The sequence below is a fragment of the Notolepis coatsorum genome (genome assembly GCF_963971535.1).
Source record: "Notolepis coatsorum genome assembly, chromosome: 3".
Lineage (NCBI taxonomy): Eukaryota > Metazoa > Chordata > Actinopteri > Aulopiformes > Paralepididae > Notolepis > Notolepis coatsorum.
Window position 1 is genome coordinate 55,344,613 of NC_140167.1, and position 15,441 is coordinate 55,360,053.

Below are 15,441 nucleotides of genomic sequence, written 5' to 3' on the forward strand. Positions count from 1 at the left end.
ACCCAGACATCAGTTTAGTCTCTTACCTTAACATAACCCAAACATCAGTTTAGTCCCTTACCTTAACATAACCCAAACATCAGTTTAGTCCCTTACCTTAACATAACCCAAACATCAGTTTAGTCCCTTACCTTAACATAACCCAAACATCAGTTTAGTCCCTTACCTTAACATAACCCAAACATCAGTTTAGTCCCTTACCTTAACCTAACCCAGACATCAGCTTAGTCCCTTAGCTTAACATAACCCAAACATCAGTTTAGTCCCTTACCTTAACCTAACCCAGACATCAGCTTAGTCCCTTACCTTAACATAACCCAAACATCAGTTTAGTCCCTTACCTTAACCTAACCCAGACATCAGCTTAGTCCCTTAGCTTAACATAACCCAAACATCAGTTTAGTCCCTTACCTTAACATAACCCAAACATCAGCTTAGTCCCTTACCTTAACATAACCCAAACATCAGCTTAGTCCCTTACCTTAACATAAACCAAATATCAGCTTAGTCCCTTACCTTAACCTAACCCAAACATCAGCTTTAGTCCCTTACCTTAAACCTAACCCAAACATCAGCATATTCCCAATGGACGCTGGTTTAGGCCATGTCCAGACAAAACCGATTTCGGTCGTATCAGTCAAAGTATTTTATCGTATGCACCTTTCATCCACACGGAAGTGCATTCTGGGAGCCTGAATACGCTATTTTCTGAGACCGGCTCCCAGAGTGGGCAAATCTGAAGATGCCCCCCTTGTGTCGTCGCCTCTCCCTTAACCCGCATGTGCAAACTCAGCCAACATCACAACAACAATGGCATCATACAGAGTAGTTGCGTTCGTGTTACAGAAGCTATTGAGCTTGATCAGGCTTTTACAGCTAAATGTACTGCGCCTGTACTACCACCGTCGACAACAGATTGACATCCCTTAATCCGCATGCGCAAACCCAGCCAACAAAAAATAAACATGATACATATGTCTTATATGTCCAGATATGTCCTGGCTAGACGTGTTTATTAAACACCGGGAGGCTACTGTGATGAAATACACGATGCAATACTAGCTAGAGATTAGCGTCACATAGTTCTGAAAACCCAAGTAGTAGCCAAGCACATACTATTCACACAGCATACGCCTCCATGACAAATCCTCTTTTACCTTGACGATTAAAAAGCCTCCATAATGGCGGCTACGTGGCGTAGTGGGCAAGGCGCTCGCCACGAATGCGGAGACGCTGGGATCGCCTGTTCGATCCCAGCGCTCCACATTGCTTTCAGTTTAGCTGGTCGTTCATACTAATACACATTGGCCGTATTAGGGGGTGGGAAACTGATGGGTGGGGATCGGGCGTTGTGGACAGCGACGCCTACAGGTCGGTTGGTGCGCCAGCGCAGTAGAATCAGGAAGTGTCGGGGGCAGCGTGAGCCTCCCACGCGTTACTCCTCGCCACTGAGAGATCGAGCTGCGCAGGTGAAAAGATGCGACTGCTGTTACCTCAAGTACCGGAGGGGACTTGTGCTATGTATGACTTAGTCCACATTGCAGCCGGCTTGTGGGAGGCAAGAAACAGCGTTCGTGACAGGGGAGGGTTGAATTGGATGATACAAAAATTGGGATGGGAGAAAATATAGAAAAATGGGAGAAAAAAAGAAAAAAAAAAGCCTCCATAATTTAGTAAATAGTATTCCCATGGCTGGTGTTGAGATTTACGATGCCAGCTGTAGCCAGCCAGCTAGCGTTGATGCAATATATATATTTCTTTAAGATTTATTTTTTAGCGTTTATCGCTTTATTCTACTGGGCAGTCCAGTAGAGAGAGAGAGAGAGGTGAAACAGGAGACAGAGTGGGGGGAAGACATTCGACAGATAACGACGGGTTCGGGAATCGAACCCGGGTCGGCCGTGCCGCGACTCATCGCGTTATGTGGTTCGCCACTGTGGCGCCCCACGTTGATGCAACTTTTGCTACAATAAGACAGTGGTATCCTGAGGTAACGTTAAATACAGACAATGTTTGCTAGTCGAAAGGACTGGACACGGGGACAAGTTAAACATCAATCAATTAATTTAATACAACAGGTAGTTCGAGCTGTGCTGTCGTGGCTATGACCGCACCATATTATATATGGCTTTGACACGCTCTCTCCTGCCGATTTAAAATCCTCCTAATCATCGATTGCTTGTAGCTGCGGTCTCTCTCTCCTCTCCTTTGGAAAACTAGCATCGGCTCAAAAGCACAGAACCGGACCACAAGTTGTTCCGCTAGTGAAAACAACAATAACACTTCCGGTCGGGGGGTTTTCAAAATAAAAGAGCGAAAAACTTTTATTTTGTACATTTGCGGCAGCGGTTCAGTGTTCTCATTAGGACGCAAAGTCAAAGTCGTTAAATGAAAACGAAAAAGATCAAAATCGTTTTCGTCTGGACATGGCCATAGTCTCTTATTGGAAAAGCTGCCTCCATCCAAACTCGCATCACCTTGTTGTTTTTGTTTTGAGTAAACACAGTTGTATTGTTCTCTCCCTGTGTCTCTAGTTGCTGGACATGCTTAAGTTCTACACAGGCTTTGAGATCAACGACCAGACAGGCAACGCCCTGACAGGGAAAGAAATGACCACTCTGCACTACGATCGGATCACCTCCCTCCAGGTAGAGTCACAGTCTGTCTACAGAGAGGTCCAGGTAGAGTCACAGTCTGTCTACAGAGAGGTCCAGGTAGAGTCTCTGTCTACAGAGAGGTCCAGGTAGAGTCTCTGTCTACAGAGAGGTCCAGGTAGAGTCTCTGTCTACAGAGAGGTCCAGGTAGAGTCAGTCTGTCTACAGAGAGGTCCAGGTAGAGTCACAGTCTGTCTACAGAGAGGTCCAGGTAGAGTCACAGTCTGTCTACAGAGAGCTCCAGGTAGAGTCACAGTCTGTCTACAGAGAGGTCCAGGTAGAGTCTCTGTCTACAGAGAGCTCCAGGTAAGTTCAAGTTCAAGTTTCTTTAATAGTTGTCATACAGAAGTACAGAATACTTTTATACAAAATGCTTCTTACTGTTTCGCTCCAGAGACTGTGTTAGACAAGATAAGTATGAAATAAAATAGTATAGCATGTAAAATAGAATTAAAAATAGAGGTCACAGTGTTCAGTATAGACATATGTACAATGCTCGATGCAGAATAGAAGTAACTGAGTTACTATACAATATAGGTAGAGTCTCTGTCTGTCTACAGAGAGGTCCAGGTAGAGTCACAGTCTACAGAGAGGTCCAGGTAGAGTCAGTCTGTCTACAGAGAGGTCCAGGTAGAGTCAGTCTGTCTACAGAGAGGTCCAGGTAGAGTCAGTCTGTCTACAGAGATGTTTGTTCACTCTTACTCCTGTGGGCAGTAAGATGGGACTAACAAGACCAGAACTCCGGAACTCCAACATTTTGGGAAATTAGCCTATTTAACATCTTCCCTGGAGTTAGACAAGAAGATACATACCTTTTTTGTCTCTGTGCGTGCATTTTAGCTTTGGGAATAGACGCTCCGTTAGCATAGCTTAGCTTCATCACTGGAAGTGAGGCAGGACAGTAGCCTTACAGTGCCTTACAGTGTATTGCAAGGTCTGACATTGACCAAACTTGATATGCATGACCTTGGTGGGCTCTAGGTCAACTCCTGAAAAGGGGGTCAATGTCAGACTTTGCAATCAAAAGTTAGGGGGCTAATAACCCTTGCCATAATTTCAGGTCTGACATTGACCCCCTTTTCAGGAGTTGACCTAGAGCCCACCAAGGTCATGCATATCAAATTTGGTCAATGTCAGACCTTGCAATACACTGTAAGGCACTGTAAGGCTACTGTCCTGCCTCACTTCCAGTGATGAAGCTAAGCTATGCTAACGGAGCGTCTATTCCCAAAGCTAAAATGCACGCACGGAGACAAAAAATGTATGTATCTTCTTGTCTAACTCCAGGGAAGATGTTAAATAAGCTAATTTCCCAAAATGTTGGAGTTCCCCTTTAAGAATTGGTCATACATATTGTAGTTTTTATTTAATATGTTAAATCACTGGTTCTGAAGTCACAGAATTTGGTTAATATGGTAAAAACTTAAAATGTTGTGATCATTTGTGCCTTTAGCCCCCCAAATAGACCAGCTTCTATGCCATCCAGTGGTTTCTACCACAGTCCCTAACAGTCCCTAGTTACCACGGCAAGCACTCAGCATTTAATTATTTTCTTCGAATATGTTTGTTTTGTAGCAAGTAGTTCTGTTGGTGCCGACATCTTTAGTGTTAACAGGGTTCCCCCCCATTCAGAACCACCACAGTGATTCATCTCCTTATATTAGACTCTGGTAGAATGACATCCATCCAGACAGACAGTGATGTCTCTCTCAACCACCTGCTCCATCATCCTACTAACTCCCGTTTCTGCTGCTGTTGTTTATTGAACCTGTCCAAGAGAATGTTTACTTACTGTAAGATGGCTATTAATGCACACCTGGAGTACACAGGCGCCACACTGGGAGGGATAGCGGTATGAATATGGAACGCTTATGGTTCTCTGCCACCCACCACATGCCGTTTTAGAGATGGGATAACAATTGGAATATGACCCTTGATCAGGAGCTAACGACAGTGGCTCAGGAGGTAGAGCGATCGGAAGGTTATCGGTTCAATTCCTTGGATGTACTGTATTTGCATGTCTTCATACATAATAATAATAATAATAATAATAATAATAATAATAATAATAATAATAATAATAATAACTTTATTTGTATAGCACTTTTCATACAGAAGTTGCAGTTCAAAGTGCTTCACAACAGTAAAAAATACAGGCATAAGCGAGCATAAAAATATAGAGGGGTAGCAAGGTCAGGTAAATCAGTGTTTTACATTAGGATCTAGCATCCCAATAGGCCTTTCTGTTTACAGTTTCATTCAGTAATACAAATAATAAAATTGTTTTAAATGATTCAGTTTAAAAATAGGCTAAACATTTAAAAATAGAATGCACATACAACAGGGTATTTAACATACAACAGAGCAGTGCATCAGTAAGAAGTAAAAAGTGTGATAAAATAGTTAAATTTTGAATTACAACAGAGCAGTGCTCTTAAAATTACAGTGCATAGGAGGTAGTGAGATAAGATTTGCATAGAACCGACACATGAATTTGATAGGAAGTGTATAAAAGTAGGTAGGGTAAGAATAGTGCAGGTAAAGTACAATTTGTGTCAGGATATCCCTGATGTTTCATTTAAATGCCTGAGCAAAGAGATAGGTTTTAAGCTGTCTTTTGAAGATGTCTAGTGAGTTGGCTTCCCTGATGTTTTGGGGTAGTTTGTTCCATAGTTTTGGGGCATAGTTGATAAAGGCTGCATTACCGATCCTCTTTTGACTGTTTCTGGGAGCCTCTAATAGTCCAGCAGCTGATGTTCGCAGTGTTCTTGCTGGCACGTTACGTGTAAGGAATTATGGGATTTGGTGTTGGGTGTATGGACTCTACTAGGGGTGGGAATCACCAGTTTCATCACAATACGATATCGATTCTTTGGACAACGATATGATATTTGCCGATATCTGGCACGATACGATACAATGCAGGTGCCTGCAATCGATATGAGATGATATCATAAGCCCATTTAACACAATCAGTAACATTTAGATCAACTAAAAAAAGGTAACAAATATAATTTGAACAAAAATATTTGAGCTCTTCCAGACAAAAATATTTATTGTTTTTAATACAACTCCTGTTCACTATAAAGTGCCACGTTTTGATATATTGAGCTTTAAACTTTAAGTAAAAAAAAATTGGAACACGCAACCTAAAACCCCTTCCTCTCCCAAACCGTTCCTGCAATTGTTTTATGTTGCATGATGATCATGAATACATTTATTATGTATTGTATTTCTTATGTTTAAATATCAACATTATCTGTCCACCCTCAGTACATTTAGTATCAATATAATATACTCGTCTGACTTCATCTGATCTTTTAAAACGCGCACACACACAAGGGAGAATGCCCCCCCCTCCCCTCCTTCCCAGTCCCCTCTGCTGTTCTCTATCGCTCTGAACAGGGCTTTAGCTTGTTGTTAGTTTATGCTAACGTAACGTTAATTCCGGTCTTAAACACGACGTGGTCATAAAGGAATGGCGAGGATTGCAATGCATGTTATATGCATTTGACCCCTTGCGGAATAAAACAGCAGGGATTTGTTTTGGGTGGCGAAATAGGCACACTATCCTTGCTCTGTTTCAATGTCTGCGTTCCAGACGCTACTGCTGCTACTGAGCCGAGTACTGCTGTGTTGTGAGCCGAGCGGATATGAGTCACGAGTTCAAGTTTCTTTAATAGTTGTCATACAGAAGTACAGAATACTTTTATACAAAATGTTTCTTACTGTTACGCTCCAGAGACTGCTAGACAAGATAAGTATGAAATAAAATAGTATAGCATGTAAAATAGAAGTAAAAATAGAGGTCACAGTGTTCAGTATAGACATATGTACAATGTTCGATGCAGAATAGAAGTAACTGAGTTACCATACAATATACAATATACTATGCAATGTACTAATATACAATACTATATAGTGCAAAGCAGAAATGGGATGAGGTACAATTTAGGTAAAATTTACAGTAAGGTGTACGAGTTGTAGTGCAAATCCTTTACCAATAAATATAAAGTGTGTTTAGGTGATATAAAGTGTGGAGAGTGGGTGCTGCAGTGTGTTGTTTGTTTAAAGTGAGTGTGTGCGTGTGGATGTGTGTGCTGTGCATTTGATGGTTGTTGCATAGTGTTTATTGTTCGTTGAGCAGCCTGATGGCCTGGGGATAGAAGCTTCTTCTGAGTCTTTCTGTGCTCGCCTTGAGACTCCGGTATCGCTTGCCTGACCGCAGCAGTTCAAAGAGGCAGTTGTTTGGGTGGCTGGAGTCCTTGATGATTCTCTTAGCCTTACCCCTGCACCGCTTGTTGTAAATGTTCTGGAGGGTGGGAAGCCCCCCTCCAATTGTGCGTTCGGCTGAACGGGCCACTCTCTGTAGTCTGCTACGGTCTTGTGCGGTGCTATTCCCAAACCAGGAGGTGATGTTGCCAGTCAGGATGCTCTCTATTGTACATGAGTAGAAGTTCTTAAGGATCTTCTGACTGACTTGGAACTTCCTTAGGCGCCTGAGGAAGTAGAGGCGTTGTCGTGCCTTCTTCACAACACTGTCAATGTGTGTGGTCCATGTCAAGTCCTCGGATATGTGGGCGCCGAGGTACTTAAAACTGTTCACTCTCTCAACCGGTGCCCCTTCGATGCTGAGGGGGCTGTAGTCCCTGACCCCCGACCTCCTAAAGTCCACAATCATCTCCTTTGTTTTGCTGACGTTCAGGGAGAGGTTGTTCTCCTGGCACCATCCCGCCAGGACCTTGACCTCTTCCAGGTAGGCCCTCTCGTCGTTTGCAGAGATCAGAGCTTTGTATGTAAGGAGAAGGACCTTGAAGTAGGGCTGGGCGATATGGCCTAAATATGATATCACGATATTTTCTGACCTTTTGGCGATACACATCACGATGTTTTTCCTTTTTTCCCCAAACAATTCATTATGAGGCTTTAGGGCTGGGCGATATAACGATAACTATAATTATCGTGATATATTTTAATAATTGATATTGTAAAAAACAAAATATAAAAAAAAAAAATATCGAATACTTAAAAAAAAACAGTTTTTAATTTTTTTTACCTGCAACAGGGCAGTTTTAAAACCAGAGACCGTGGACAGACTTGTCTTTCTTGCCTGCAACTTAAAGTAATGGCTTTGCTTGTCCAAATGACAATACTGACCAAATTGAGATTTCTTTTTATCTCTTGTCCATTTATTTTGTTTGCTTTCTAATTTAAAATACAGTTTGAAACCATCTGTACACAGTAGGCTATGTGTGCTAGCAGAGCTAGTCTCCAGTCACGAGTCACGGTGCACATGTGCAGTGGTTTGTCCACCAAAAAAGCGCCAAAAGATAGAAAAGAAACTAGCAGAGCCAGAACTGTTCAACTCCCCTGGAGCCACAGCCAGCAGAGAAGCCGGTTTACTTTCGCTTTCAAACCAGCTGCAGCCTGAGAACTGGAGTGTGAGGGGATGTAACACTAAAGATGGCGGCAACAACAAAGAATTGCTGCAAAATAAACATACATCTACACAAAAAATATGTATATAATAATATCGATAATATCGAATATTGAGTGATATTCGATATCATTATCGCAATATCATTTTTGGCCATATCGCCCAGCCCTATGAGGCTTACCAAGACAGTATTTGAGTTTGCAAGCTAACATTAAAGACAAAAGACTCATGCATTTAGCATTTTTATATTAGATTTAGATTATTGGATTATTAGATTATATATTGCATATATTTAGCATTTTAGCGTTTCGTTTTTTTTGGTTTTATATTACATTAGATATAGATTATTAGATTATATATTGTAACAATTTATTGTAGGGCAAATATAACTGAGAGGGCATATCTTATTGAAAAACATTTGACTGTTTAAAAATAAATGAACGACCACACTCACACATGACGACTAATTTCTTTAATTGTTACATTAGATATAAATACTGATATTTTTTATGTAAATCTACAAACTAGTAGCTTATAACTGGTAATCGGATGCTTTTGCATACATTTATATGAACTATTCCACTTACCAATGGCCAGGTGAAGCCTGTGCTCAAAACACTGGAGTCGAGTCCACTTGTTCAAAGCCAAGGCTTTGACAACGTTGGCTCCGCTGTCTTTTCCACCGTTGTCAATGGAACCATGTCCTTTCCTATGTGGAATGTTACCGCATCTGTGATCTCCCTCCATCGCTTGCTCTTCTTGTCATAAGGGATGCTGCTGCTGCTGGCAAATTATGTAGTTAGCGTCGTCTGTTTTGGCTGTGGTTTTAAAACACTTGAGGTAGTAGGGCTACCGCGCAACTTAATGCTTTCGGCATATTGGTAGTGTTTCCTCCCGTTGCCCCGACTTTAGCTTTACAAAGTTTGCACAGAATGGTGCTTTGACTCACGTCTGTTCGCGTGTAGCCGAGTCCTCGCTTTCGTTTTCGCCTTGGTCACTCATCTTGTGGCATCGAGCCACCGCCTCTCTGTCTCTGGCTAGGCGTGTGTGCTTGCGTGCGTGTATGTGCGTGTAGATGACGTAATTTGGGTGAGTGTGTGTGTGACTGACTTTTATTTTTACTGCGAGCGGGAGAGGCGAGAGGGAGAGGAAAGCATTTAGCACTGCGCTTGTAAGTCTCATCTCAGCCGCGGCGGCCTCCAACACGAGGGCAAAACATCACGATATCCATGATACGTTTAAAAAGTGTATCGTTAATGAACTGTACCCGATATTTATATAATATCGTCATATCGCCCAGCCCTACCTTGAAGTAAATTCTAAATGTCACAGGAAGCCAGTGTAGAGCAGCTAAGACTGGACTAATGTGCTCTCTCCTTTTGGTTCTAGTAAGCAGTCGGGCTGCAGAGTTTTGGATTAGCTGAAGCCTCTCTGTGGTTTTCTTAGGGAGACCTGTGAAAAGTGCATTACAGTAGTCTAACCGGCTAGATATGAATGAGCTTCTCAGCATCGTTTTGATTAATAAATGGTCGTACTTTTGCTATATTTCTGAGATGGAAGAACGGATGTTTTGGTCACTTTGTTAATATGAGAATTGAAGTTCAGTTCTGAATCGATGATAACCCCGAGACTTGTGACCTCAGATTTGATCCAAAGGGTTAGTCCTCCCAGGTTCTTTATTAACGTTTATTTTTTAGTTTTGGGGCCGATGATTAGAATTTCAGTTTTGTTCTTGTTTAGTTTCAGGAAGTTCTTCTTACTCATCCATTTATGTATTGCCAATAAGCAGTCTGATGGAGTTAATAGCTGTATCATTTGGTTCAGCAGATATATGCAGTTGTGTATCATCCGCATAGCTATGGAAACCGACATTATGTTCTCTGATGATATCACCCAGCGGTAACATGTAAAGGACCTAAGCAACTCCCTTGTGCAACTCCATAGTTACACATATATCTCAGACATGTGGCCTCCTAGTTTAACATAGAATTTCCTCCCTCTGATGTATGTTTTAAACCGGCTTAGCACATAGTCTGAGAAACCGACAAGGTTTTCAAGACGATTGATTAGAATATCATGATCAATTGTATCGAATGCTGCACTGAGATCTAGCAGGATAAGGATGGAGAGACCTTATTCTCATCAGAGTTTAGTCTGAGGTCACTGATTATTTTGTTGAGGGCAGTTTCAGTGCTATGATATTTTCTGAATCCCGATTGAAATTCTTCTAAGATGTTGTTTTCTTCAAGAAAGGAATTAATTTGATCTGAAACTATCTTTTCAAGTACTTTACTTGAAACGCAAGGGTTTCCCCCCCGATAAGATAAACCCAATGGAAAAACATGCACAACAATAGATCGCTAACACTGTGGCGTCCTTGACGAAGATGGACAGGAGCACTTGAATTGGTCCCCTGGTGCGGCTCACGTTGACGCCTGTCTGCTCCCGGCTGCCCTTGGGGGGGAAGGACGACGGGATGGGTTAATCGCAGATACTAATCGCATGCATGCATTGCATGCGTGCCGATTGATGACCTCTGAGCAGGTCCTAAATTATTATTATATTATACTAATGAATGGTAGGTTAGATATTGGTCGATAGTTTGCCAGTACATTTTATTTTAGGAATGGCTTTACAACTGCTGTTTTAAAGGGATCTGGGAAAATACCAGTTCTAAGGGAAGTGTTGGTGATATCTAGCACAGGGCTTGAGACACTATTAAACACCCGTTTGAAGAAAGCTGTAGGTATAGGTTCAATGTCTGAGGTGGAGGAGTTACATTTTGAGACAGTTTTGCAGAGTTCATCTAATGTGATGCATGTGAATCTTCTCATGGTTACATTGTGCAGTTTGCCGTAATCAGCTTTATTTCCATCATGAGTAATGCTGGCCCTAATCAAGGTTATTTTGTTGTTAAAGAATAGTGCAAGTTCTTCACACTTAACCGTTGATGACTGAGGAGGTGTAGGGGCAGTGTGTTGAGTAGTAGATTAATATTGGAAAAAAGTATTCTTGAGTTTCCAGCGTTTTTTGTAATGATTTTAGAGAAGTAGTCTTTGATTGCTAAGCGGACGGTTTTATTATAGGCAGTTAAAGCATCTTTGTATATGTCACAGACAGTAGATAGTGCCATTTTCGCTCAGCTGCACGATATTTCCTTTTTTCTTTGTTGACCGCATTATAGTTCAACCAGGGGGAGTTGCATTTGTTATATGCTGTGTTAGATCAAAGCTATCCACTAGATTTTTTAGCTCTATAGTTTTGGAGTCTGTTTTCTTATTAAAATGAATGTTCAAGTCTCCATTTAGGATCACCTCATCATATCTGGTAACACATAGTGAAATCAGTTCAGAGAACTCTTGTATAAATATTGGTGAGTGTCTAGGCGGTGGGTATATTGTGACGATTATAGTTGATTCGGTTTTGAGTTCAATAGCAAGATATTCCATCGATATGAACTCACCTAGTTCTGTGATTTTAAACAAGAGCTTTGAGGAGAAAATTGCTGCGACCCCTCCTCTTCTTCTGTTTTTTCTTGGTATTTGATGAAAACTATAGTCTGGTGGGCAGGTCTATATCATTATTGATGTAGCTGTGTCGTTATTGAGCCATGTCTCTACTAAGCAGATGGAGAAGCAGTCTCCACTAAGAAGCAGTCTCCACTAAGTTATTTTCTTTAATCAGATAATTTACTAAAAATGTTGTATTGTTCAGTGATCTGACATTTAGGAGGGCTAATTTTATTTGTTGGACTTGTTCTATGTCATGAGAGGAGATCTGCTTTGGCTGGACCTTGATAGCTTTGAGATTAACAGCATGTGTGTACGCATATTTGATGGTGTATGGCTTGTATAGTTATTTCCATGCCATTGGCTGGTTAAGATTACTGGTATATTCTGAGAGATGGCATGGTGTTTGTACTATTGATTTAATGCCTTTTTTGGTGATAGCAGGGTACCTCTAAACATTAGATGATAGATGTCTCTCTAAACATTCTGTGTGTGTGTTTCTTGTCTTCTATATGTGTGTTTCTTGTCTTCTATATGTGTGTTTCTTGTCTTCTATATGTGTGTTTCCTGTCTTCTATATGTGTGTGTTTCCTGTAGGGCTGTCACTAACGACTATTTTGTTATCGATTAATCAGTTGATTATTTGATCGATTAGTCGATTAATCATTAACCATTAATTTACCAGAAAAATCTATTTCAATTGAATATTTCAAAATGTTTAATGAGTATCCTCATCCGTTTAGCTTTAGATTTAGAAAACTACCAGCCAGAGAGATTATTACCGGCCATAAATAGCTTTTTAGTATATTTACATGAATTATTATGTGTATTGTGTGTTATCTCTCCACTCCATGCTATGGTAGTGCTTGTGCCAGCACAGGAGATACGATTAAAATGTATTTTTTATATATGGGCTATATACATATTTGAATCAATATCTTCCTTTTGAATAAAATAGGCTCAGGAATCAGGATTGTTAAAGCTAATTAGCCTAATCCATGTTAAAAAGAGTAGCATATAGTAAATGTATGCACACACGCACACGAGGGAGAATAGCTTATAGCAGACTTAATGATATTATAATATTTTTGCTAATGAAGTGAAATATTTATTATCATCAACTATCAAGTTAGTTTTTATAGTGTACATTTTGTTGCTCGCGGAGTTTACATAGAAACAGCGTGACTCCCAAGAGGAGTCTACAGGCTGTAGAACGCAGGGCTCAAGAGCTGCCAAGCTGCTTCTAAACTGTAAAATGTGGGTATGACGGCTCAGCCCCTCCCTCGGCTCAGAAACACGGAAGTTACGTGACTGTCGAGTCCTGGCTCTAAGCAGAATCATGAATAGTGGTCTAAGAGAAGTAAATTATATTTTGAACGTCTGTGTGTGTGTTTCCTGTCTTCTATGTGTGTGTTTCCTGTCTTATGTGTGTTTCCTGTCTTACAGTATATGTGTGTTTCTTGTCTTATACGTGGGTGTTTCGCATCTTATATGTGTGTGTTTCTTGTCTTATATGTGGGTGTTTCCCATCTTATATGTGGGTGTTTCCTCTCTTATATATGTGTGTTTCCTGTCTTATATGTGTGTGTTTCCCATCTTATATGTGTGTTTCCCATCTTATATATGTGTGTTTCCTGTCTTATATGTGTGTGTTTCCCATCTTATATGTGTGTGTTTCCCATCTTATATGTGTGTATTTACTGTCTTATATGTGTGTGTTTCCCATCTTATGTGTGTTTCCCATCTTATATGTGGGTGTTTCCTGTCTTATATGTGTGTGTTTCCTGTCTTATATGTGTGTGTTTCCTGTCTTATATGTGTGTGTTACCTGTCTTATATGTGTGTGTTTCCTGTCTTATATGTGTGTGTGTTTCCAACTTTCCCATCTTATATGTGTGTGTTTCCCATCTTATGTGTGTGTTTCCCATCTTATATGTGTGTGTTTCCTGTCTTATATTTGTGTGTTTCCCATCTTATATGCGTGGGTTTCCCATCTTATATGTGTGTTTCCTCTCTTATGTGTGTGTTACCTCTATGTGTGTGTTTCCCATCTTATGTGTGTGTTTCCTGTTTTATATGTGTGTTTCCTGTCTTATGTGTGTGTTTCCTGTTTTATATGTGTGTTTCCTGTCTTATATATGTGTGTTTCCTCTCTTATATGTGTGTTTCCTGTCTTATATGTGTGTTTCCCATCTTATATGTGGGTGTTTCCTGTCATATATGTGTGTGTTTCCTCTCTTTATGTGTGTGTTTCTTGTCTTCCAGAGAGCAGCCTTCGCACATTTCCCAGAGCTGCAGGACTTTGCTCTTTCCAACGTTGCAGCAGTGGACACACGAGAATCACTGACCAAACAGTTTGGACATCTCAGGTAAAATAAGTGTCCCTGAAATAGCAGAAATGAGCAGCATTAACCATTGAAAACATGAATGCACACAAATTTGCACTTGTCTCGGTTAGGGCTGTCCCCTCTTAGTCGACGAGTTTGTTGATGCGGTCTTAACCGACCAACACATTGTAAGTTGATTAGTCATTTTCTATGCGTTTTATCTATGATGAATGAGTTTTTCCCTAATGAATATGAGCATACCTCTGGTAAACACAAGATTCCACGATTGCATGTGGGAAGCACTAGTTTGACAGATTCGTCAATGAAATTAACTACAACGTCTTATGACTTGTTATGGACGGCCCCCGGTCTTGGTACCACGTTGCATCGGTGTGTTAACATCACGGCTGCTTTCTCTCTTTGCTAAATGGCAGCTCGTCCTTCAACAGGCAGCTGGTACCAGCCAGAGAGAGAAGCACGCCTCATTAATTTAATCGATTTGCAGGGGCTTGAGAATAAACTCTTTGAACAGCTGTGTTAGTCAGATCATATTAGTCTGCCAGAGAGACGAAAAGCCCCCCCTAGCTTTGATGGACTGGCTGTGTGTTTTGGGGTTTTGTCATTGTTTATGCATGGGAGATGTCGTTTTATAATTTTCTCATTAGTCCAGGGGTTCCCAACCTTTTAGTTTGTCAGGCGATCCTGCAGTGTAACAGGAGTGCCTCTAAAAAACAGGCATGAAGACCATGAGCCTTTCTCACCACAGTGACGTAGCATGTGACACAGCACTCTTTAGCTTGGCCTAAGACCACTTCCTTGATCATGGTGGCTCTTGGGTGATTATAGCATTTGAAACTTGACAAATGTGCTATTTTTCATTCCCTGCTTCCACGTGACCTCGCAGCACATCACCCGTCTTTAAATTCTTGGGATTATAAACCCCCGGTCGGCATGGATGAGCTGAGCAGAATCAGGTAGTCATAGCTGAGCTGTTTTTGTTGGCTTTCTAGAAACCCTCCTCTTCCCTGCGGTATTACTGTTATAAATATAGCAAGCGCGGTATTGTTCCCTGCTCCTTGACTGTCGCCGAAGCAGCTCAGGGGAACTCCAAAATATGCCTGTCAGATTTAACGAGGCACTTTTCATACAAACAACTTGCCAGTTTATTCCAGCTGCGCCACCCACCACCTAAGCTGCCAGTCGCCCGCCACTCCGAATTTACCCCGCTAAGTCCCCTAAAAATTCCCAGACACAGCATTATCGCGTAGCGTGTCCCCGCAGATCCGCTGCACACAGTTCAGTTCAGTTGAATAAAACATGGCGGATGTCATCCGGGGCCAAACGCTTGTGGGTATTAATGCACAACAAAAATGCATCACTTTGCAACATGTAAACATAATTTAGTGTCACTCCTCACTGCTGTCATAATCCCCATTGTATAATTGGCAACTTTCGGAAACCGTCACTTGTAGGGGAAATGATCTGTTTGGTTGGTTCCATCAGTTAGCTCTTCA

At 41.2% G+C, this 15,441-nt stretch overlaps 1 protein-coding gene across 1 annotated transcript in view; it reads left to right on the forward strand.

Moving 5' to 3' along the window:
- Window positions 1-15,441, forward strand: part of aqr (aquarius intron-binding spliceosomal factor) — a 181,889-nt gene that overhangs the window by 25,874 nt on the left and 140,574 nt on the right. Inside the window, exons 13-14 of the mRNA XM_084309865.1 lie at window positions 2,535-2,648; window positions 13,866-13,969. Of these exons, the coding sequence (XP_084165991.1) occupies window positions 2,535-2,648; window positions 13,866-13,969 (218 nt within the window). The remainder of the gene's footprint in view (window positions 1-2,534; window positions 2,649-13,865; window positions 13,970-15,441) is intronic.